Genomic DNA, 21,754 nt, shown 5'->3' on the forward strand with positions numbered 1-21,754 from the left:
CCAACATGGCACAAGTATACATATGTAACAAACCTGCACGTTATGCACATGTACCCTAGAACTTAAAGTATAATAAAAAAAAAAAAAAAGAAAATACATATTCATCATATTGTAGAGAAAAAAAAAAAAAAACAGGAATTCCCAAGTGCTCAAGTCGCAGCCAGAGCAATCAGGCAAAAGAAAGAAATAAAAGGCATGCAAACATGAAGAGAGGAAGTCAAACTACCTCTCACACAGATGATATAATTCTACACCTAGAAAACCCATAGTCTCTCCCCAAAGGCTCCTGAATATAAGAGCTCTCTTTTAATATAAAATAATATGGTCACCCAAAATCATCAAGGTTGTCCTTTTAGTTTCTGTGGATTGAGAAAATACATGATGGAAAAAGGCTGCTAAGAATTTAGTGAAGATTTAAAATGAACTTGGAGTTTATCAGTCAGAAGTATAGCTATACAAATTTGAAGAGCTATACAAAGATATATGAAACAAATTATTTATTTGGTGTACAGAAAATGCTTGCTTCAAGTATGGATTTACAGATGCTTTGCAAAATGCCATAAGGCTACTACCCCATTACCCACACCCCAGGGTCCACAATACACAGATTGAGAACCACTGACTTAAACCAATACTTTGAGAAGAGTATTACAGGAAGCCATGTTCTACATCCTCTGAGTTTAAAAATTATGATTAAAAGACCCTCCCCCCGCCAAAAAAATTAAACACTGTTCAGGGAAATTTGGGACTATTTTAAAGAACAGAAGAGGTGTAAACATAATGAATTAGGTAACTTATAAGAAAGAATCCTATTTCTAGCTACAGTTACAGATTTAAAGCCCTAGCAGATAACTTGTACAGAGGGCTTTGTAGTATTTCTTAAACTAATTAAGAAAAATAATCCAAATCTGTACTGCCAATTGTGTAATTATCACTGTCTCCTTGCTGAGAGTGCTGAGCATCACACAAAGAAGGAGATGCCTGTGTACCAAAGGCAAGGCGTGTGTACCAAATGTGGCTTGAGTCCTACCAAGCCACTGCTGCCTCCTTTTTTTCCCATATAGTACATCAAGCCTTTTCATCCCAAAGTACCCAACTATCCTCAAATTACCCAGCAACTAAATCAGGGATACCCTAAATATTCTAGGCATGTTTGGGTTCAACACAGAATGAGGGGAAACAACTAAATTTCCATGACAATATGTTCAAGTGAAAGAACAAAAAATTCTCATGGTGACTTGGTAAATGCTGACCAGGCCACAAACTACAATGCAAAGAATTGTTTGGGGCCTTAAAGAGCAGCTGAACATAGTTACTACTGTTCCTAGTGTGGAAACAGTTAAAAAGGACATTCCAAAGGCTGTTTATCCATTTCAGCGTGCTCAAAATCCTCTCTTGGCATTACATGCATAACCTCCTTAATGGAATATGGCTGGATTCAATGCCATATTTTTTTTGACTATGTGTAACTCACTGATTTTGATAGTTCTTTCTTTTAAACTTTCTTCAAAGATTTTAAACTATGTATCAAACATTTATTGAATGCCTACTTTGTCTGAAATAACATAGCTGTGTGACTTTAGGCAAATAATCTGTGCTTAGTGTTCTCATCTATAAAATGGAGATATCAGAACCCATCACCATAGAGTTGACATAAGGATTAAATAAGATAATGCACTTAAGCACTTAGAAGAGTGTCTGGCACATAGTAAGAACTTAAATGCAATTATTGTTATTATTAATCTCCTTTTCTATATAATAATAGCTTCCATATGGGCACTGCATGAGTTATTAATGTATTAGTTATCACAGTGACTGTTATTTAACTGTTTGTGTGAATTTAATTCCCCAATTAAAGCATAGAATTCTTGAGAGCAAGGAATACATCTGTCATTTTTTTTTTAAGGCAATACAGTACAGTGATTATTTACATAGACTCCAAGCCAGACCACCTGGGCTCAAGTTCTGGCTCTGCTTCTTATTAGCAGAGTGATCTGGGCAACGTATTTTACCTCTGTCTCCCATTTCAATAATTTTCGCCATCATCTACCCAAAAAGCCCCAAGATAGAAAAATGGAAGTCATCCTAGATACCTTCCTCTCTATCCTTCAGCCTCCTACATGATCCAATTACCAATCTCTTTGATTCTATACTTTTAACATCTCTACTCTTCACCCTGGTTCTCCACTTCTACTGATATTCCAGGTTTTCATTATCTCTCATCTACACTACTCAAAACAGTCTTAAAGGACATGGAGGACTGAGAAGTAGAAGTAGGCATAAGTTGTTGTTGGTTGGTAGAAAATGGTGAGCCAAAAAACTAGGAAAAACAAGTGAATTCAAAGGACAATGCCAGATTAGTTGAGCTAGAAGAAGGGATTTATATAAAAGAGTAATATTATAAAGTTCAAAAACTAAACTAGAAGGCCAGGCTCATGCCTTAACCCCAGAGCTTTGGGAGATCAAGGTGGGTAGATCCCTTGAGCCCAGGAGTTCGAGACCAGACTGAGCAATATAGTGAGACCCTCTATTAAAAAAAAAAAACAAAAAAAAAAAACTAAAAACTAAACTAGGGCCAAATTGTGAAGAGTTTTATATTCCAAGCTAGAGAATCTGAGTCTTAAACCTGTGGAAATTATCTCTTCTTTTTCAACAGTAAAATACTTACTACTAGTATTAACATGATTAACTGCATAATGCCTTGCCTATACTTCCCTTCTTCCTCTCTCTCCACTCTCAAATGAATGAAAAACATACCTTAAATCTGTATGTTATTACAATAATACCACCTATTTAGATTGTACTATAAAAACAGACAAGGCGCCAGGCACGGTGGCTCACACCTGTAATCCCAGCACTTTGGGAGGCCGAGGCAGGCAATCACGAGATCAAGAGATCAAGATCATCCTGGCCAACATGGTGAAACCCCATCTCTACTAAAAATATAAAAATTAGCTGGGCATGGTGGCACGTGCCTGTAGTCCCAGCTACTCTGGAGGCTGAGGCAGGAGAATCACTTGAACCCAGGAGGCAGAAGTTGCAGTGAGCCGAGATCACACCACTGCACTCCAGCCTGGCAACAGAGAGAGACTCCGTCTCAAAAAAAAAGAAAAAAAAAACAGACAAGGTGCAGTTCCTCATATTAGCAAATGCTCACAAAAAAATAAGTATAGTCTTCAGATCATAGGAAAGTATTGAAGTTTCAAATAACGTGTAATTCAGGTTTCTGGAACTGATAAATGGCTCAGAAAAGAACAGTTTGTCTTCTTACTATAGGTAAGATCTTCCATCACTCAAACATAGTCAATGATCTGCTAAGGGCAAATTCCTAGGAATACCCCTGCTTTATACACTAGTCATATTAATGTCAGACTTTCTGTACAGATGTATTTTAATAGCCTATGGGAACTATAATGAGGTTCTTCATTAGTTTAAATTCTTAGCCTTTGGGAAGGCATAGATCCTTATGAGATCCTAAAGAAAGTTTTGAAGACTATCCCTAGAATAATCCAAATATGAACATACATTAAATACTGCATTTTATTTCAAGGAGTTCATAAACCCTTAATACACATTTATAAATCACAAGAATACCTATTCTATAGGATTGCTATTTTTCATATGGAAAAAGCAGCAGCTTTGACTTTGTACTGAGAGGGCAGGAATTTCAAAGTGGTTTTTGTTTGTTTGTCTGTTTATTTTTGGTGGGACTGATTGATGAATTTTCACTGATCCATCCATTCTCTCATCTAGGTCTTCTTCTTATCAATGTCATATTGTCTATGACCATGTAATAGAACAAAGCTAAAAGAGTATCTGGAAATTAAATTTATCAAATTTACCCTCATTAAAACTATGCTCCAAAAAACGAGCTAACTATTTACAATTGGAGATGAGATACAGTCATAAAAGCAAATGTAACATTGGTATTTATTTACAACCCATACCCCATTATCGCCTAGTCACATCTGGTGCCAACAAACTAAATCCAGAGAAAAGAACATTGCACAAGTTTTCTTGAACTCAGTGTACACAGACATCAGTATGAGTACAACGATGACTAACCTACCTAAGAGATCTCCATACGCAAATGACTCCCATATCTGAATAGTACCAAATCCTCAGACTTGAACTTCTTTCAATTATGACCTAAACCTCTTGTAGAATCACAAGTATATGAGGCCATCTGGTGGATAAAATATGAAACACACAAATTCTTAGCTAGTTGAAAACAGAGTTCAGATCTGCTCATAGTGACCAGGTCAATATACTGTTTACTAAACCATGCAGCCTCCTCAGAGATTAAGGGCTCGATTCTATTGCTATCACACACCTGAAACGGACCCTATTATCTTAAATACTCCTTAAAAACAAAAAAAGTTCATAGCCACAAAAATCTGGCTGACCTGAACTCTGCATTCAACTAGCTAAAAATTTGTGTTTCTGTATTTAATCCACCAGAATAAAATAGCACCAAGAAAGTGTCCCAGATTTTCAAAATAACCATCGGATGTAACTGGTCTGGAGAGCTATATCCCTTGTTATGACAGGAACCATACATTAGTCATCTCTGCAATGTCCTCATAACCAAAGACATTCCTGACAAACAGCACGTGCTCAGAAATTATAACCTGAATTAAAACAAATCATATGACACAACCCTTACTGCCCTCAAAATAAACATACACAGCCTTAAATTCTGCTCAGGTACCTTTAGTGGGTGCAGGTTGTAAACTGATAATTGGTTGCTGCTTTGCCAATGGCATAAGTGTTGGTACTGTCTGAATAATGATGGTTTTTGCTGGAACACTGGAGTTTGTTTGAGTCTTGGGTGCTGCTGGAAGCAATAAAGGCTTGGGCTGAATTGAAGGTTTTGAATTCACCTGAACTTTTTTCTTTGGAGTCAGTCCATTTTCTGGAGAAAAAACAGACAAACCACAAGTCAATGTGAAAGCAATTAAGCAAGCCCTAAAAAACAGATTCTATCACACGCCTTGCTACAATACATATACCTGAATGAACTGAAGAAAAGTACTTCAACTGTTACCTTCTTTTCTAGCCAAGCTGCAGTTTTGGGAATGGGACACACTAACTGGTAAAGGAGAAGAGCTAAAATCGCGGAATAACACCCAGACATTAACAGGTAACAAACGTCATAGTTGAATGGCCCTCCATTCAGTTATCTTTAACAGAAACTTTGAAATCTCTCCTGAAGATGGTGGGGTCTGAGTCTATTTTAAAGTATCTTTCACCTACAAAGACACAGACAACCAAAGATTATTTCTCCCCTTTCCTCTCCACAGTAATCACTCACAACAAACAGTATAGGTCCACCAATTAAAAACCAGCAAGCCAGCCTAATAAACATAAACTTAATCCAGCATTTTCCTTTAAGAAATGGAACCTCAGCTCAATCTGAAACAGAAATAACAGAAGTTAGGAGATAGAGTAATACCAGTCTTGTTCCTAGGACCAGTGACAGGCTTATCTTCCTTCAGTGGCTCTGCTGAAGAGGGACTATTAGAGCTTTCACCATATAAGGAAAGAGGAGACATCTGAAAACTAGAAGACAAATCCAACTCCTCCTGTAGCAAAATAAAAACAAAAATTAATGAGTATAATCCTTAAGCAGCAAATTGCACAGAAAAGGAGGAGACCCATACATAAACAGAAAAACACTTCAAGGTAACTTCAAGGGAAAGGTATATTAGAAACTATATCTGTATATTAAGTAATAAGTGACTATCACACGATCCATCTATATCAAAGGAAAAAAAATCAAAATGCAGAGTAAGTCTATGCCATCCTGTTATATTAAAGATATGAGTCATTGATCTGTTTCTACATTTCTTCCTACAAACTACAAACACACACACACACACACACAAAACTTGATTGCTAGTCATACAAACATCCAGTATCAGTATAAGGTTGCAGTTAAAATGTCAATATCCTTTCTCCATAATCTCTCTTATTCAGTCTTAAAAGAATATCAAAAGTGGAGGCCGGGCGCAGTGGCTCATGCCTGTAATCCCAGCACTTTGGGAGGCCGAGGCAGGTGGATCACCTGAGGTCGGGAGTTCGAGACCAGCCTGACCAACATGGAGAAACCCCGCCTCTACTAAAAATACAAAATTAGCTGGGCATGGTGACACATGCCTATAATCCCAGCTACTAGGGAGGCTGAGGCAGGAGAATTGCTTGAACCTGGGAGGCAGAGGTTGCAGTGAGCCGAGATCATGCCATTGCACTCCAGCCTGGGCAACAAGAGTGAAACTCTGCCTCAAAAAAAAAAAAAAAAAAAAGAAAGAATATCAAAAGCAAAATAATTTTATTTTTATCCTTTTCTATTTTCTATTTTGTAATACTGCCTTTCTTCCAAATGTAAAAGAAAGATGCATGAATGGAGCAGTGCTATTTTCTTTTTTTTGAGACAGAGTCTCACGCTGTTGCCCAAGCTGGAGAGCAGTAATGCAATCTCAGCTCCCTGCAACCTCTGCCTCCCAAGTTCAACCAATTCTCCTGCCTTAGCCTCCCGAGTAGCTACAACTACAGATGTGTGCCACCATGCCTTGCTAAGTTTTTGTATTTTTGGTAGAGAGGGGTTTCACCATGTTGGCTGGGCTGCTCTAGAACTCCTGACCTCATATGATCCACCTGCCTCGGCCTCCCAAAGTGCTGGGATTACAGGCGTGAACCACCCCACCCAGCCAGCAGTGCTATTTTCTTTAATTTAGTAGGTGAATTCATAATGACTGAGATACATAAAGATAACATTCGCATTTTCCCAAAGTCTTTTAATATTCAGTGACTCTGTCTCAGTTTGTTAGAATAAAGAAACAACATAGAAGTAGCAATTCAATTCAGACAGAAAAGATGGCATGTATGATCACGCAATAGACATAATCGCTACTTCATACCATCTTCAAAATAATCTATAAGAATATAAAAACAAAATTTAAGAGAATACTTGTTTACTCTCAGGATGTTGCAGACCCTCTTAAGTCTGAACACCCAGAAGCCACAAAGGAAGAAGAAATAGATTTGAACAAATAATAAGTAAAATATTTAACAATAAAAACTAGACCACAAACAAAGTTAAAAGATATATATTGATAGAAAATATTTGCAAAAAATAGACAAAGGGCAGGAACAGTCATTTCACTGAAAAGGAAATGCAAACGGTAGCCAAAGGCAAATTTAAACTTTAATCACAAAAAAAATTAAAATGACCTGGAGAGGATATGGGAGAAAGAGATGCTCTCAGTCTCACTGGTGAGAGTGACAACTGCATCTTCATACATCCTTAACACCTACTCAGCATGTAAGCTGAGCAAAATGTAGAGTGTATTAAAATATATTTCCAAGAAACCAAAGAGTACAAGGTAACACGGGAGGAGACTATTATCTTCATGGCCTTCGATGCTTAAAAAGTATTTGATAAAATTCGACAAGTATTCCTCAACAAAATCCTAGAAAACAAGGATTCGAGGAATACTTTCTTAACATTAAAAAGTTATGAGTAATTATACAGCCAAAGCCAATGCTGAATGCATCGCAATTAAAGTCAGGATAAAAAATAGCTACCTGCTTTTCCTGTAATTCTAGAATAATTACACTAAAAGAAGAAATTTAAAAAACATTAAAACAAAAGAGACAGCGTGCCTTTTAGCAAGGTAATATGCTATATACTTGAAGCACATGTAACCATCCACTGGCAAAAAAATTTGACCTTGAAAATATTGTATTAATACTCACTTAGAAAACATAATAAAAAATAAATATTTCAAGTCAGGCACAGAAAGACAAACATCACATGTTCTCACTTATTTGTGGGATCAAAAAACCAAAACAACTGAAATCATAAATGTAGAGTAGAAAGATGGTTACCAGAGGCTGGGAAGGGTACTGAGAAGCTGGTAGTGAGACGGGGATTGTTAACAGATTAAAAAAAAAAAAAAAAAGGGGAGAAGGAATAAGACATATTATTTAATAGCATAGCAGGGTGACTATACTCAATAAGAGCTTAGTTGTACATTTTAAAATAACAAAAAGACTGTAACTGGATTGTTTATAACACAAAGGATAAATGCTTGAGGGAATGGATGCCCCATTTTCCATGATCTAATTATTTCACATTGCATGCCTGGGTCAAAACATCTCACGTACCCCACGAATATATATGCCTACTATGTACCCAGAAAAATTAAAAATAAAAAAGATCCAAATAAAACAAATAAATATTTCACTCACAATAGCAATAACAATTACAAAATACCTAGAAATTTTCTAAGGAATGTGCAGGACCCACATGAAGAAAACTACACAACTGAACTAAGAGGCATAAAAGATTTGAGTTAACAGAGAGATACACAATATTGTTGAACAGAGTGATTACAAATGATTACAAAGATAATACAGTTAGGAAAACTGATTCATTTCTATAGAGAAAATTAAAACTAGATCCCTAACTAATGCTGGATCCCTACATAACAGCACATATTAAAGTGGAGTCTAAGAGTATTAAGAACCCTAAATGTGAAAGGTAAACCATATGGGTAACAGAAGAAAATGCAGGAGAATATCTCTGTGACCTAAAAGCATGGAAGGATTTCTGAAATAAGCCATAAAGGAAAAGAGAAAAAAAAAGATAAGCCTGAGTAATTCAAAATTAACTATTTATACTTAATAAAGACTACAAAGTTAATAGATAATAGAGAAAAGATATAGGCAATTTGAATGTCTAAATCCAACAAGAGTTTACGATTTCAAATATATGAGGAATTCCTACAGATAAACAAGAAGACAACAACTGAGTAGAAAAACTGGCAAAGGACAGGAATAAACAATGTATAAAAGAAAAAAGTCCAAAAAGCTCATAAGAATATAAATAAATGTTGAAAACAATAACCAAAGAAATACAAAGTAAAACAAAATAAAAGCAAACAATCAAAAAACACATTGTGCCATGGGGTAAAAATTAAAAAGGCAGACAATGCCAAGCATCAGGAGAGAAGTCACAGGGATCCTCGAGCACTGCTGCCAGCCCACAGAGTACTATGGTGATCCTGGAGAGCAATATGGAAGCACTTGCCAAATTAAATCCCTGCACATTCAATCACCCAGCAATTCTAGGCATACATCCTAAAGGATTTCTCACATGGGTCCGTAAGGGAACATTTTTAAAAATATTCATTATGGTGTATGTAAAAATGTAGTGAATGCATACTTGAATGTTGTACAGAGTTAGGTTCAACAGAGTTGATTACACAGAGCAATAGGAATTGATCTTAAAAACACTGTGCTGATTTTTAAAAGTAAATAATATAAAGATACATACTATAATACCATTACATAAATTTAAAATACATGCATATAATTGAAATCAGATGAACTTTTTAATAAATGGTACTAGAATAATCCTTTTGATAGTCATTTGGAAAAACATAAAATTGGATTTGTATTTCATATCATACACAAGGGTAATTTCAAATGGATCAGAGATCTAAACACTAAAAATAATATCTCATGATAAATACTTATTCATGTCACTTAGAAAATATTCCTTCCTGAATAATTTTATCCTAAGCCACTAGATGGGGCAAAGCAAGACCACCATTCATGCAGAGAAGCAGCCTGGTGGAATGTCAGGGTCCAAGAACGGTAGAGAGGGCACTGACATGGCAGGCAGCCTGGTATGAGGAGTCACAGCAGAGTGATGAGGGCATCCACATGGGAGATAGCCTGGTGTAAGGACATCAGAGCCCAAAGGAGACATGTCAAAAGAACATAAGAGCTGGTGTGAAGGGATCCCCACTGACCAAATCCAGGACAATATAAGAATCAGAACAAATAATTATAGTAATGGATTATAATCTGTTGCATAAAATAAGAAATGATGAATCTATATTGATATTAACATATAAGTGAACAAATACAAAGTTTGATGAAGAACAGGATATTTTTACACAGTCTTAAAGTATCTTCCTCACAAAATATGTATGGCAAAGAGAGAAAAAGTAACTTCACAATGGAATAGGTTGGCAGATAACATCTATGAAGTGATCAAAGTGAATATAATCAGTATTAGAAAAAATCAAAATTGGGTCATCAAAAGTAAATGAGATGGACACAGACATCACTTTCCTACCACAGATATAAAACCTGAATATGATCCTAAAGAAACATTAGACAAACCCAACCGAGAAATACTCTTCAAAATAACTAACCCCTAATCCCCAAAAGTGACAAGGTGAAGAAAGTCAAGGATTAATGAAGAACTGTTTCATACTGAACAAGATTAAAAAGACAAGACAACCATATGCAATGCTTGACTCTGAACTGGGTTCTTTTGATAGTCTAAAGGACACCTCTGAGATATCTGGCACAATTTAAACGAGAGCTGAAGGTTAGATTATAGTAACACATCAATGTTTATTTCCCGATTTTGTGCTTGTATTATGGCTAAGAAATATCTGTGCTTGTAGGAAGCAGACACTAAAGTATTGCAGTGATAGGGCATCGGACTGGTAACTTACTCTCAAATGCACAAGGGAAAAACAAGTTATTTGCAATGTACTAACAACACTTCTGTGAATTTGAGATTGTTCCAAACAAAAAATTAACTTAAAAAAAGTAAGAATAAAAATATGAGTGAATTATTTTATAACCTCTGAGTGGTAAAAACCTTCCTTTGAGTGACCAAAAAAGCAATTAAAGAAAAGATCAATAATTTGGCTACAGAAAACAGTATACCTGGGGAAAATAAACACCAGAAATAAAGCAAAGAGACAAAAGAAAAACTGGGGAAAAAATATTTGCAGCTTATTTCACAAACTAAGGACTAATAACCCCAATATATAATAAAGCTAAAATATTAAAAAGACCAATACAATTCAATTAAAAAATGAATGGCCGGGCACCGTGGCTCATGCCTGTAATCCCAGCACTTTGGGAGGCCGAGGCAGGCAGATCACCTGAGGTCAGGAGTTCGAAACCAGCCTAGCCAACATGGTGAAACCCTGTCTCTACTAAAAATACAAAAATTAGCCGGGCGTGGTGGCAGGCGCCTGTAATCCCAGGTATTCAGGAGGCTGAGGCAGGAGAATTGCTTGAAGCCAGGAGGCAGAGGATGCAGTGAGCCAAGATCTGCCATTGCATTCCAGCCTGGTGGACAAGAACGAGACTTTATCTCAAAAAAAAGAACAAAAATTTGAACTGACAGTTCATTTTTTAAACAGAAATGCAAATAGGCCTTAAACATATAAAACATATGAATAGATATTTAACCATACTTACAATAAAAGAGATATAAAATACAACCTATTGTGGAGTGATGATGGGAAAACGGGCCCTCTTACACACTGCTGATGAGGATGTAACATTTTACAACCCTTATAGAGAGAAAAGGCAATATCTAGCAAAATTCAAGTGTATTTATCCTGGTTTCAGCAATCCCACCTCTTGGAATATATCCCAAAAATATCCTGGCAAAAATACAAAGTGACTTATGTAACTGGTTATTTACTATAGGTTATTTGAGTCTGGAAAAGACTTATGTACAGGTTATTTGGGTCTGGAAAAGACTAAAAACAACACAAATATTCATCAATAAGGATTTCACTGAATTAAGCATGATAAGGTTATGCAATGAAACATTATGTAGCATAATAGGAAAATTATATACTCTGAAATTAGAGTTATCCTGCTAAGCTAAAAAAGCAAAGTACAGGACAAGGTCTATAGTATGCTACCTTTTGTGTAAAAAAGGATGGAAATGACATGGATAGAAACCAGGCTTTTCTGAATATATCTTATTATATAATTTTGACTTCAAAAATAAATTATTAATTTTTTAAAAAAATTATATCCTTTGGAGAAATTGTGGGACCTCAGAGAGCTACCAATAGTAGCAATCAGAGAAAAGCTTCATAAAGGAAGTAATTTTTGAACTGGGACTTGAAGGATGAGTTTTCCAAGACAAGAAAAAAATGGGGCTATTCTAGGCAGAAGAAAGAGGACATGCAAAAACCTAGAACTGTAAGAGCAGCGATCTCACTGCTGTTGTTCACTACCAGCATCTGGAACAGTGCCTGGCATAGCGGTTGAATGAGTGGAGTGCATAGGAGCTCTCAGACAGGAACTCTCACAGGGCTCAAGTTAAGGGGAATGTGGAAGTAGGAGGGGATAGCAAGAAAGGAGACTGGAAAGGTAAATGCAGGCCAGATCATGGAGGGCCTAGTACTCTGGGAATTTAAATTTCCTCCTTGTAAGGACTGGGAAGTTACTAAAGTTTTAAGCAAATTACTGATACAGTAAAACTTGTGACACTGAAAGATTTCTCTTTGAAGATTCCATGCTAAGAAAGGTTTGAGGAGTTGGAAGGCTAACCAGTTAAAATCTTATTGACTTAATCCAGGTGACATGGTGATGGCTTGACAGGGGCAGAAAAGATAAATCCTTGAATTAATATGTGCATACAACCACCAGGATTTAGTAACTAAATGTAGAGCCTGCAGGAACAAAGATACCACAATTTATAGCACATGTAATATACTAAAATATTATTTGATTTTTTTTATTCTTCTACATTCCCTTTCCCCATTCTAAAAAGTACCTAAATCAGGTACTTCCTTTTCCTGGCCTTAGGGCTTTTGTTTGGACACAGAGCAGAAGCATTCTTAAAAGAGCTACTGGACTTCTATAAAAATGTCAGCCACTTCAAAAGGTAGCACTAGGCATTCCCAAACTAAGGCAATCATTCTAGATGCTGTGGCTAAAGAGTTATAAAAACTGACCATCTTACATTCTTCTATGTCCATATACAAAGAATGTATATCCTAATAGGGAGGAGAAAGAAAGGGAGGGAAAAAAGACAGTAAGCCAAAAAACAAATACTGGATACTGTTAAAATGCAATGAAACAAATGAAACAATGAAATTATGGAGGCATGAACAGAGGGGAAAGAGGGCAAAACCAAAGGCATTAACAACTTTCTAGCTCCCACAAGGCCCTTTCTAAAGTCTCAGCTCCCTCATTAAATGAGATAATATAACTCACAGTAGTATTCAATAAATGTTAACTGTCTCCCCCATATACATATTTTCCAGATAGCATATTATAGCCAAAATCATTGTAAAAGACTGGCTACTCACAGGAACATGCTGAGTTGAAGAATAAGAGTCCACTGACTGAGGAGACGAGACTGAATAACTTGAGGAGGCTGGAGAAAGTGGCTGAGGTTCTGCCTTAATATCTTTAACTGGAAAACATGGAGGAAAGGTTTTACCCACTGGACAATAAAAACTTAGAATAAAATGAACAAGAAAGAAGGTAAAATCTACTTTTAAAATTCAATCGGATATGGAAGCTAAGGTCACCAAAATATAACAAGTGAAAATGCAAGATGCAGAAAACAATATATCTAGTAAGCTTCCACTTGTATAACAAATTATATATGTGGGGAGGGGGGCTGTATATATATGTATGTCTGTGTGTGTGTGTGCATATATGTGTACACTTGCATCTGCACTAATTCTCTGGAAGGGTAAACAGAAGAAACTGGTAACAGCGGTTGTCTCTGGAAAGCACAACTTGTCGGCTAAGGAATAAAAGCAGGAGATATTTTTCTACTATACAGATTTTTGTACCTTTTGAATACTATACCATATGCAAAATATTATAGAATCCCAAAAACTTACTTAAAAAAATAAGAAACAGGAAATAATTATTTTGGAAAGCATTTTTGACAATACAATTAAAACTCATAAAAAATGTTCATATCTTTTAAACTATTAATTTATCCTATAAAAATGTACTGAGCAACTATGGCCCAGGCAGTATCCCTTGGTGTCAAAGACAGAATAGGGTGGGGATGGCAGATTGTGTTTTCCAAAATCAGCCATACAGTATCTACCATCCCTCATGATCTTCCCTCATGATCTTCTACAATGTGATCTTGCCACTTTCCCATCAAGAAGTAGAGTTGATTTCTCCTCCCCATGAATTTAGGTAGGCTTGATTCCTTCAATCAAGAGAAGAGAGAAGTAATGCTATGTGAATTCTGAGGCTGGAAATGCAGCCTCTGCTTTGTGTCCTGGAACACTCATACTTGGAGCCTTTGAAGTCTGACTACCCTGAGACCACCATGACTTGAGAACACCACACCACACAGAGAAGCCCTATGCAGGCAGCCCAGTTGGTAGTCCTAGTTTTCAAGTCATTCCACCCCAAGTGCCACACATATGAGTAAAGAAACCTCAGGATGATTATAGCCCCCAAATGTCAAGCTACCACAATCTTCAAATCTCCCCAGTTGTGCTCTGGACATCAAGGAGCAGAGACAAACCATCCTTGGAGCACCCAGTCAAAATTCGTGACCCATAGATTCTAGCAATCTAATAAAATGGTTGTTGCTTTAAGCAACTAAGATTTAGAGTAGTTTGTCAAACAATAAAACCAGAACACTGACTTTGTGTATCCCATATTCTATGAAGACAGACAGGCATGAAGCAATCTAAGTAAATACATAAAATGAAGAGAAATAGGTAGTGCAGGGGAGAGAGGAATTTAGATAGGAGAATGTGCTGGTTATTTACTCACTGCCTCTCAGCACTAAGTCCACTTTCTATGATCAGTGATACAAATTATTCCCAGTTGGCATCCTTTTAGGTCCTGTCAATAGGGGATACTAGAAGCTAGAAAGGAGAAGGGATTTTCTTCATTCTACCATCAGCTGTACCCCAGCATTGGCAATTTGCTCCAGGTTCTGGCTTCTTTCAGCATACTCAACCCCGACCTCATCAGGCCCCCTTAAAGATACTGGTATCACAAGGTGCTGCTCCTTCTCAGAAACACATGTATTAAATGCATGGGACTCCTCTACCAAGTTCCTAGGTTCTGGTAAGCCCTGTCTGGTTCTCAGGTTAATCTCATATAGGGACATCATTCATAATTCAAAATAACTATTTCTATTTCTGATACGAACTATTCATTCATTACACTACTGAAACATAACTATGAAACTCCTCATATCCATTTTTGGCAAGAAATTTGTTTACACAATTGCCATACCAGAAGTAGAATGCATAGCACCAGGACTCTTTTAACCTACCAGTATAGCCCAATAACCCCACCTAATTTTGAGTATGACCAAACTACAAAATAAAATTGATCTTTTTAAAACTTTTACCAGTGAAACACATAATTACCTGTACAGATTTGGTTGTTGATGTCCCAAATGTCTGACTCCCAAGGCATCAAATCCAAATCAAAATCAAGATGATCAAAATTGTTTTCCTGTAGGTTTCAAATCAGCAAAAGAATATTAAAAGAATAAAACATACACATCTTAAAATCAAACTGTCAGACACAATTTGGCACAAATAATATAACTGCTATTAGCCAACCTAGTAAAAAGAATACTCTAAGTCACCCTCGTATGAGAATACATCTTGGATAGCCTAGAGATAAAATCAATTCAGTTACTTGAAGCACAGCAGCAACAACCAGGAAAGAGGTAAGGGATTCAGTATTTAAAACATTCAGTAAAACATTCAGTTGGCTTCATTCTTTTCTATGAGAATGACCATTACAGGAATCAAAAATGTGTCTTTTATCTTAAGGGAAATCCAGCAAAATACATTTTCCCATTGCCATTAAGAAAAACAAGACAAAGCAAATGCTATTCATAATATAATCTCTATATACAATAGAAAGAATATAGATATACACAAAAGACAGGCAAGAATCATAAAGAGGTAGTTACCACTGAGTAATTTTCTTTTTTTTTCTACTGTTCTATACTTCCTAAATTTCTAAAACTTTTATGAATAAAAAAAAAAAAAACTTTTTAATCCTATAAAATAAAACTATGTTTCTCAAACAGGGATCAGCAAACTTCTTAAAGGCTCCAGTAAGTTCTTTCATTTAGGTGGTTTTTCTAACTGAAATACAAGCATATTCTGGGTCATCCAGATAACCACCTTATACTACATACATGAATAAAGAAGTGTCACATAATTTCAGAACCCTCATGTAAGTCTGAGATCAAGTTAGTACCAAACAGTACTTTTTTAAATTAAGTGTCTGGAGTCACAGAGACAAGAAGAGAAGTAAACTTAATACATAAATAATGCAATAAAGTCAAAAGGCAGTAAATATTAACTTAATGTCACAGATGATAAAACAGCAACAATAGGATTGCTTGAGCCCAGGGGTTCAAGATCAGCCTGGGCAACATGGCAAGACCTATCTCTACCAAAAAAAATACAAACACTAGCTGGGCATAGTGGCGTGCACCTATGGTCCCAGCTACTCTGGAGGCTAGGGTAGGAAGATGGCTTGAGCCCAAAAGATGGAGGCTGCAGTGAGCCAAGACCATGCCACTGCACTCCAGCCTGGGAGACAGAGCCAGACCCTATCAAAAAACAAAACAAAAACAAACAAACAAACAAAACAGCAACAATAAAATATACCTCAGGCAAAAAAAAGTAAAAATGTATCTAGTAATTGGTAACAACCATTTGTTAATAATTTCTAGAAGAATATCATCATTTCAAAATGACTATTATATGGTTCATTTTTATTGAGAATATAACAGAAACAGAGAAGGGAAACTATTTTCTTATGATGCCCACAACTGAATAAATATTAGTACAAGGTACATAGAGAGTACATGTGAAAGTGCACATGAAGGCCGGGCGCAGTGGCTCATGCCTGTAATCCCAGCACTTTGGGAGGCGGAGGCGGGTGGATCACCTGAGGTTCGAGACCAGCCTGACCAACATGGAGAAATCCCATCTCTACTAAAAATACAAAATTAGCTGGGCCTGGTGGCACATGCCTATAATCCCAGCTACTAGGGAGGCTGAGGCAGCAGAATTGCTTGAACCTGGGAGGCAGAGGTTGCGGTGAGCCGAGATCAACCGTGCCATTGCACTCCAGCCTGGGCAACAAGAGTGAAACTCCGCCTCAAAAAAAAAAAAAAAGAAAGTGCACATGAAAAAAAAACTATCATTAAAAAACCATTTTTTTTTTTTTTTTGAGACGGAGTCTCGCTCTGTAGGCCGGGCTGGAGTGCAGTGGCCGGATCTCAGCTCACTGGAAGCTCCGCCTCCCGGGTTTACGCCATTCTCCTGCCTCAGCCTCCCGAGTAGCTGGGACTACAGGCGCCCGCCACCTCGCCCGGCTAGTTTTTTGTATTTTTTAGTAGAGACGGGGTTTCACCACGTTAGCCAGGATGGTCTCGATCTCCTGACCTCATGATCCGCCCGCCTCGGCCTCCCAAAGTGCTGGGATTACAGGCTTAAAAACCATTTTTAAAAAAATCAATCTCCTTCACTTTTTTCTCTTATTTGAATCTTCACATCAAAAAATTAAGCAGCTTTGGCCAGGCGTGGTGGCTCATGCCTGTAATCCCAGCACTTTGGGAGGCCAAGGTGGGCAGACCACTAGAGCTCAGGAGTTCAAGACCAGCCTGGCCAATGTAGTGAAACTCCGTCTCTACTAAAAATACAAAAATTAGCCAGGTGTGGTAGCATGTATAGTCCCAGCTATTCAAGAGGCTGAGACATGAAAATCACTTGAACCCGGGAGGCAGAGGTTGCAGTGAGCCGAGATCACACCACTGCACTCCAGCCTGGGTGAAAGTGCGAGACTCCATCTCAAAAAAAAAAAAAAAAAAATCAGCAGCCTTATACTTTCAGCAACCAAAAAATCCTTAAACTTTCTTAATCTAAGTAAAGTTACCAATGTTGCTTGCCTGAGTGCCAGCAATACTTTTAAATAAGGGCATGACCTGCTTCAGGAAACTCTGACTCAATCTTCAGCCAAATAAGTCAAATACCTTCTACAGCATAAAGATTTATCTCGTCAGAAATTTAACAGGCCCAGTTTATGCAAAATGAAACATACTGGCACTTATATACTCTAGCTCTTCAGTGATTTAGCATGGGAAATTCTACTGCCACTTGGAAGAAGAATGGCATGAGGGCTCTCAGAGATTCAATCCCTTCATGTCATACTAGAAAAACTAAGGAACTGAAAGACTGAGTGATTTTTCATAAAATAATAGAATGTTAGTTGTAAAATCAGGAATATATTTCTCCTAATCTTTCCAATTGAGCACAGTTTCTTGACACAGTTTAAAAGAAACAATTTCTTTTAGGATTCTAGATGTTACGAAATATGAGTATCAGTTGCTTATTCAAATAGTCAATATTAAAAGGCAATTTAATCAACGGGCCACATTCTAAAGTATCCCATGGAGAAATGAAACCATTAAAATCCATGTACTGAGTTTTTAAAATATATCATGTGCTTCATTCTCTTCTGTCGATTGATGGTAAAACAACTGCTAAATCATCGTTTAAGAAATATCTGAAATTCACTAAGCAATCTTTAAAACTTTGTACTCAAGTTAATAAGAGCTTAAAATGATGTGATATTCAACCTGATTGATAAATTACTCTGCTCACTTGAATTACTTCTTTTTTTTTTTTTTTTTTTTTTTTTTTTTTTTTTTTTTGAGACGGAGTCTCGTTCTGTCGCCCAGGCTGGAGTGCGGTGGCCAGATCTCAGCTCACTGCAAGCTCCGCCTCCCGGGTTTACGCCATTCTCCTGCCTCAGCCTCCCGAGTAGCTGGGACTACAGGCACCCGCCACCTCACCCGGCTAATTTTTTTGTATTTTTTAGTAGAGACGGGGTTTCACCGTGTTAGCCAGGATGGTCTCGATCTCCTGACCTCGTGATCCGCCCGTCTCGGCCTCCCAAAGTGCTGGGATTATAGGCTTGAGCCACCGCACCCGGCCGAATTACTTCTTAAGTGAAATAGCACCTCATCCGTTAAAGAATAAGACAAAATCAAAGTTCTATAGGGCAAAGAGCTTTATATGTACTAATCAAGAAAAGAAAATCTAAGATATTCTTGGGGACGCAGAACGTTATAATAGTTTTTACACAGACCTCCAACCAAAGGTAAGGATATACCTACTTTTCAGAGCTTTCTACATGAATATACAACTTTTAAAGAGGAAGTTGGTAAATTCTGCTTGACTTACCAACTTAATCAAGCAGAACTTACCAACTTCCTTTTTAAAAGCAAAGAATCTGTAAAAACCAAGAAGGAGGCAGGTTAGCAACTTTTCCAAAGTCACCTGCCAATTCCCTTACGTAGCAAACTATCTATAAAAACCAAGTAGGCAGATTAGTGACTTTTCCAAAGTCATACACCCCTAGGGCCAAAAGTGGGCCTAGAATACAAGTCTCACACCAAGACGAACGCAATTTCTACTGTCTTATACTGACTACAAAATGGCTATTAACTTTCATACTTAATGGTAGAAGCTATTTACCCATTAAGTATGTAGCTTAAATTATTAGCCTGAACCTGTTGTCCTGAAACTTGCTTGCAATAATTAGGGTTAAAGACTAAATATCACATTATTCAACCTTAGTAAATACTTACATACGTCTCATTTGCTGCTTCCAATTGCAGCTCATCAGTGTCTGTGAAATAACCGAGTTCAGCAAACAGGCCAGAATCTTTGGACAAAGGAAAAGAATAGAAATGAACTATCAATTTAATTATTTGACAAAGAAACAAGTACTGTATCCCTATGTTGCCTCTATTAAGGTTTCTCATTAGCCACTACTATTATTGATAAACTCCAGGAATGTGAATAAGTAATTCAAAGCTCATTTCTAATTTATGTGTTGTTTTCTGCATAATTTTTATCTTGTGAACTGAATTCTTACACCAGGGATCAAAAAAGGTTTTATGTCATATGTCATGTAAGACTAATTGGTAGTGGCTTTATGGAACATTACTAACAAGAATTCTGATGCTACATCTGGGTTCAGCATGAAAAGTTAATGTAGTTTACAAGTAATAGGAGACGACTGTGGAAAGCAGACATGGTTCATAAGCAATAGAAGAGGGCTGTGGAAAGTATATACGCACTGCGTATTTGTCATCCATGCCTTAAGCTAAGGGCGCAACCAATTTTCTATCTAGACAATAAAGGATTCACTCATCTAAACCATCAAATTCATTTCAGCAAATCTAACTATATTCCAATTTCCTAATGAAGTTTCATTATAAATCAAGAAATATGTGGATACAGAAAACATTCTTCAATACACTATACTGAAAACTTTTTGTAGAGAAAGGTCAAGATGTTGACCAAGGCCCAAGAAGGCTGCTTACCATAGAATCTATGAAGTTCCTATTTTCTCTGACACTTTCAAAACTTTAAGCACTCTGAAAAGTTTTTCAAAACTAGGTCTTCCTTTGTACTCTCTACCTATTTTACGCCACTGAAACTGATCTGATGATTTCCTCAGTGCACAAGTGTAGGAACTACACTGTCAGTCAGTTATTAACTTGACCAATTACAGTAACATTTCACCACCCTAAGATCAAATAGTATTTAGCAAAAAAATGTATACGTAGTAATAACAAAAGGTTACTCACATGACTCTCAGAAAAGACTACTCAGGTGCAGAGACAATAAACATGTAAGCAGAGTACTGTGGCTTATATATAGGCTGAAACTCCTTTAAAGAGTTCTCTGGCTCTCTCATTTCTTTCCTCCCATTCGTTCTGAACCTGCTCCAATCAAGCTCCCCCTTCCACATACACATATTATTAATGTCCCCAGTGACTTCTATATTGCTAAATTCAGTGGTAAACTCATAGTCCTCATCTTACTTGACCTATCAACAGCATTAACACAGTTGATCCTTTCATTTTAACTGAAGCATTTTCTTCACTTGACTTCCAAAATATCACACTTACCTGGTTTTCCTCCCACCTCACTGGTTGACCTCACCTTGCTGGTTCTTCCTCATCTCCCTAACATGAAATTGTCCCTGGGCTCAGCATAAACGTTTCTATCTATCTTACTTCCTTGGTAATCTCAGTTGAGCTCATGGCTTTAAATAAAATCTATATGCCAAGGATTTCCAAATGTACATCTCCAACCCACACTTCATGATGCATGTACAGTGAGTACTGACATCTCCTCTTAGATGTTTAAAAGGCACGTCAAACCTAACATATCCAAAATGAGCTCCTCATCAACCCCACCAAACCTCATACTGCTTTGTCCTCATCTCAGTTAATGCTTATCAGTTGCTCAGGCCAAAAACCTTGGGATCATTATTACTTCATTATCTACTTCTCTTCCTCACTCTCCATATTCGATCTACCAGAAAACTCTGTCAGCTCTGTCCTCAAAATATATATCTGCAATGTGACTTTCTACCTTTCCCCCCGTTCTTCCTTCCCTTCCCAACCTTCTTTTTCTTCCCTACCCCTCCCAACACAGAGACGTCAGCTTCCAAGGAAGCAGGGCAACAAAGGTGATGGGGTTTTGTGCACAGTCATCTCCAGCAATGTGCCCCATATCCAAGGAAACAGGATGGTGTGGAACTATTGCCCAGCGAAGGTGCCAGCATGCCCCAGCCTAGTGGGAGGGGGAATGGAGTAGCAGATGGAAAAGGCAGCCTGAGTGGTTCGGAGAGTGGTCATACTGAACAAATATGTTAGGTGATTGTGCAAATGGTTGAATATATCTAAAATAATTAGAATGTTCTGGTTTCTCTTCAGAATGAAATCTTTTGCCTTTTACTAAAATAATTGGAGTTAGATTTCTCACAGTTGGCGAAAGGATTTAAAAGCATGGAGAGGGCCAGGCGCGGTGGCTCAAGCCTGTAATCCCAGCACTTTGGGAGGCCGAGACGGGCGGATCAC

The 21,754-nt window shown here is 37.3% G+C and overlaps 1 protein-coding gene across 1 annotated transcript in view; it reads right to left on the bottom strand.

The window, feature by feature from the left end:
* Positions 1-21,754, bottom strand: part of ATF6 (activating transcription factor 6) — a 208,030-nt gene that overhangs the window by 176,551 nt on the left and 9,725 nt on the right. The window contains exons 2-6 of the mRNA XM_011952980.1: positions 19,466-19,542; positions 15,210-15,297; positions 13,155-13,261; positions 5,456-5,585; positions 4,712-4,915 (exon numbers count right to left, since the gene is read on the bottom strand). Of these exons, the coding sequence (XP_011808370.1) occupies positions 4,712-4,915; positions 5,456-5,585; positions 13,155-13,261; positions 15,210-15,297; positions 19,466-19,542 (606 nt within the window). The remainder of the gene's footprint in view (positions 1-4,711; positions 4,916-5,455; positions 5,586-13,154; positions 13,262-15,209; positions 15,298-19,465; positions 19,543-21,754) is intronic.

This window comes from Colobus angolensis, unplaced genomic scaffold, assembly GCF_000951035.1.
Source record: "Colobus angolensis palliatus isolate OR3802 unplaced genomic scaffold, Cang.pa_1.0 Scaffold354, whole genome shotgun sequence".
In the NCBI taxonomy this organism is placed as follows: domain Eukaryota; kingdom Metazoa; phylum Chordata; class Mammalia; order Primates; family Cercopithecidae; genus Colobus; species Colobus angolensis.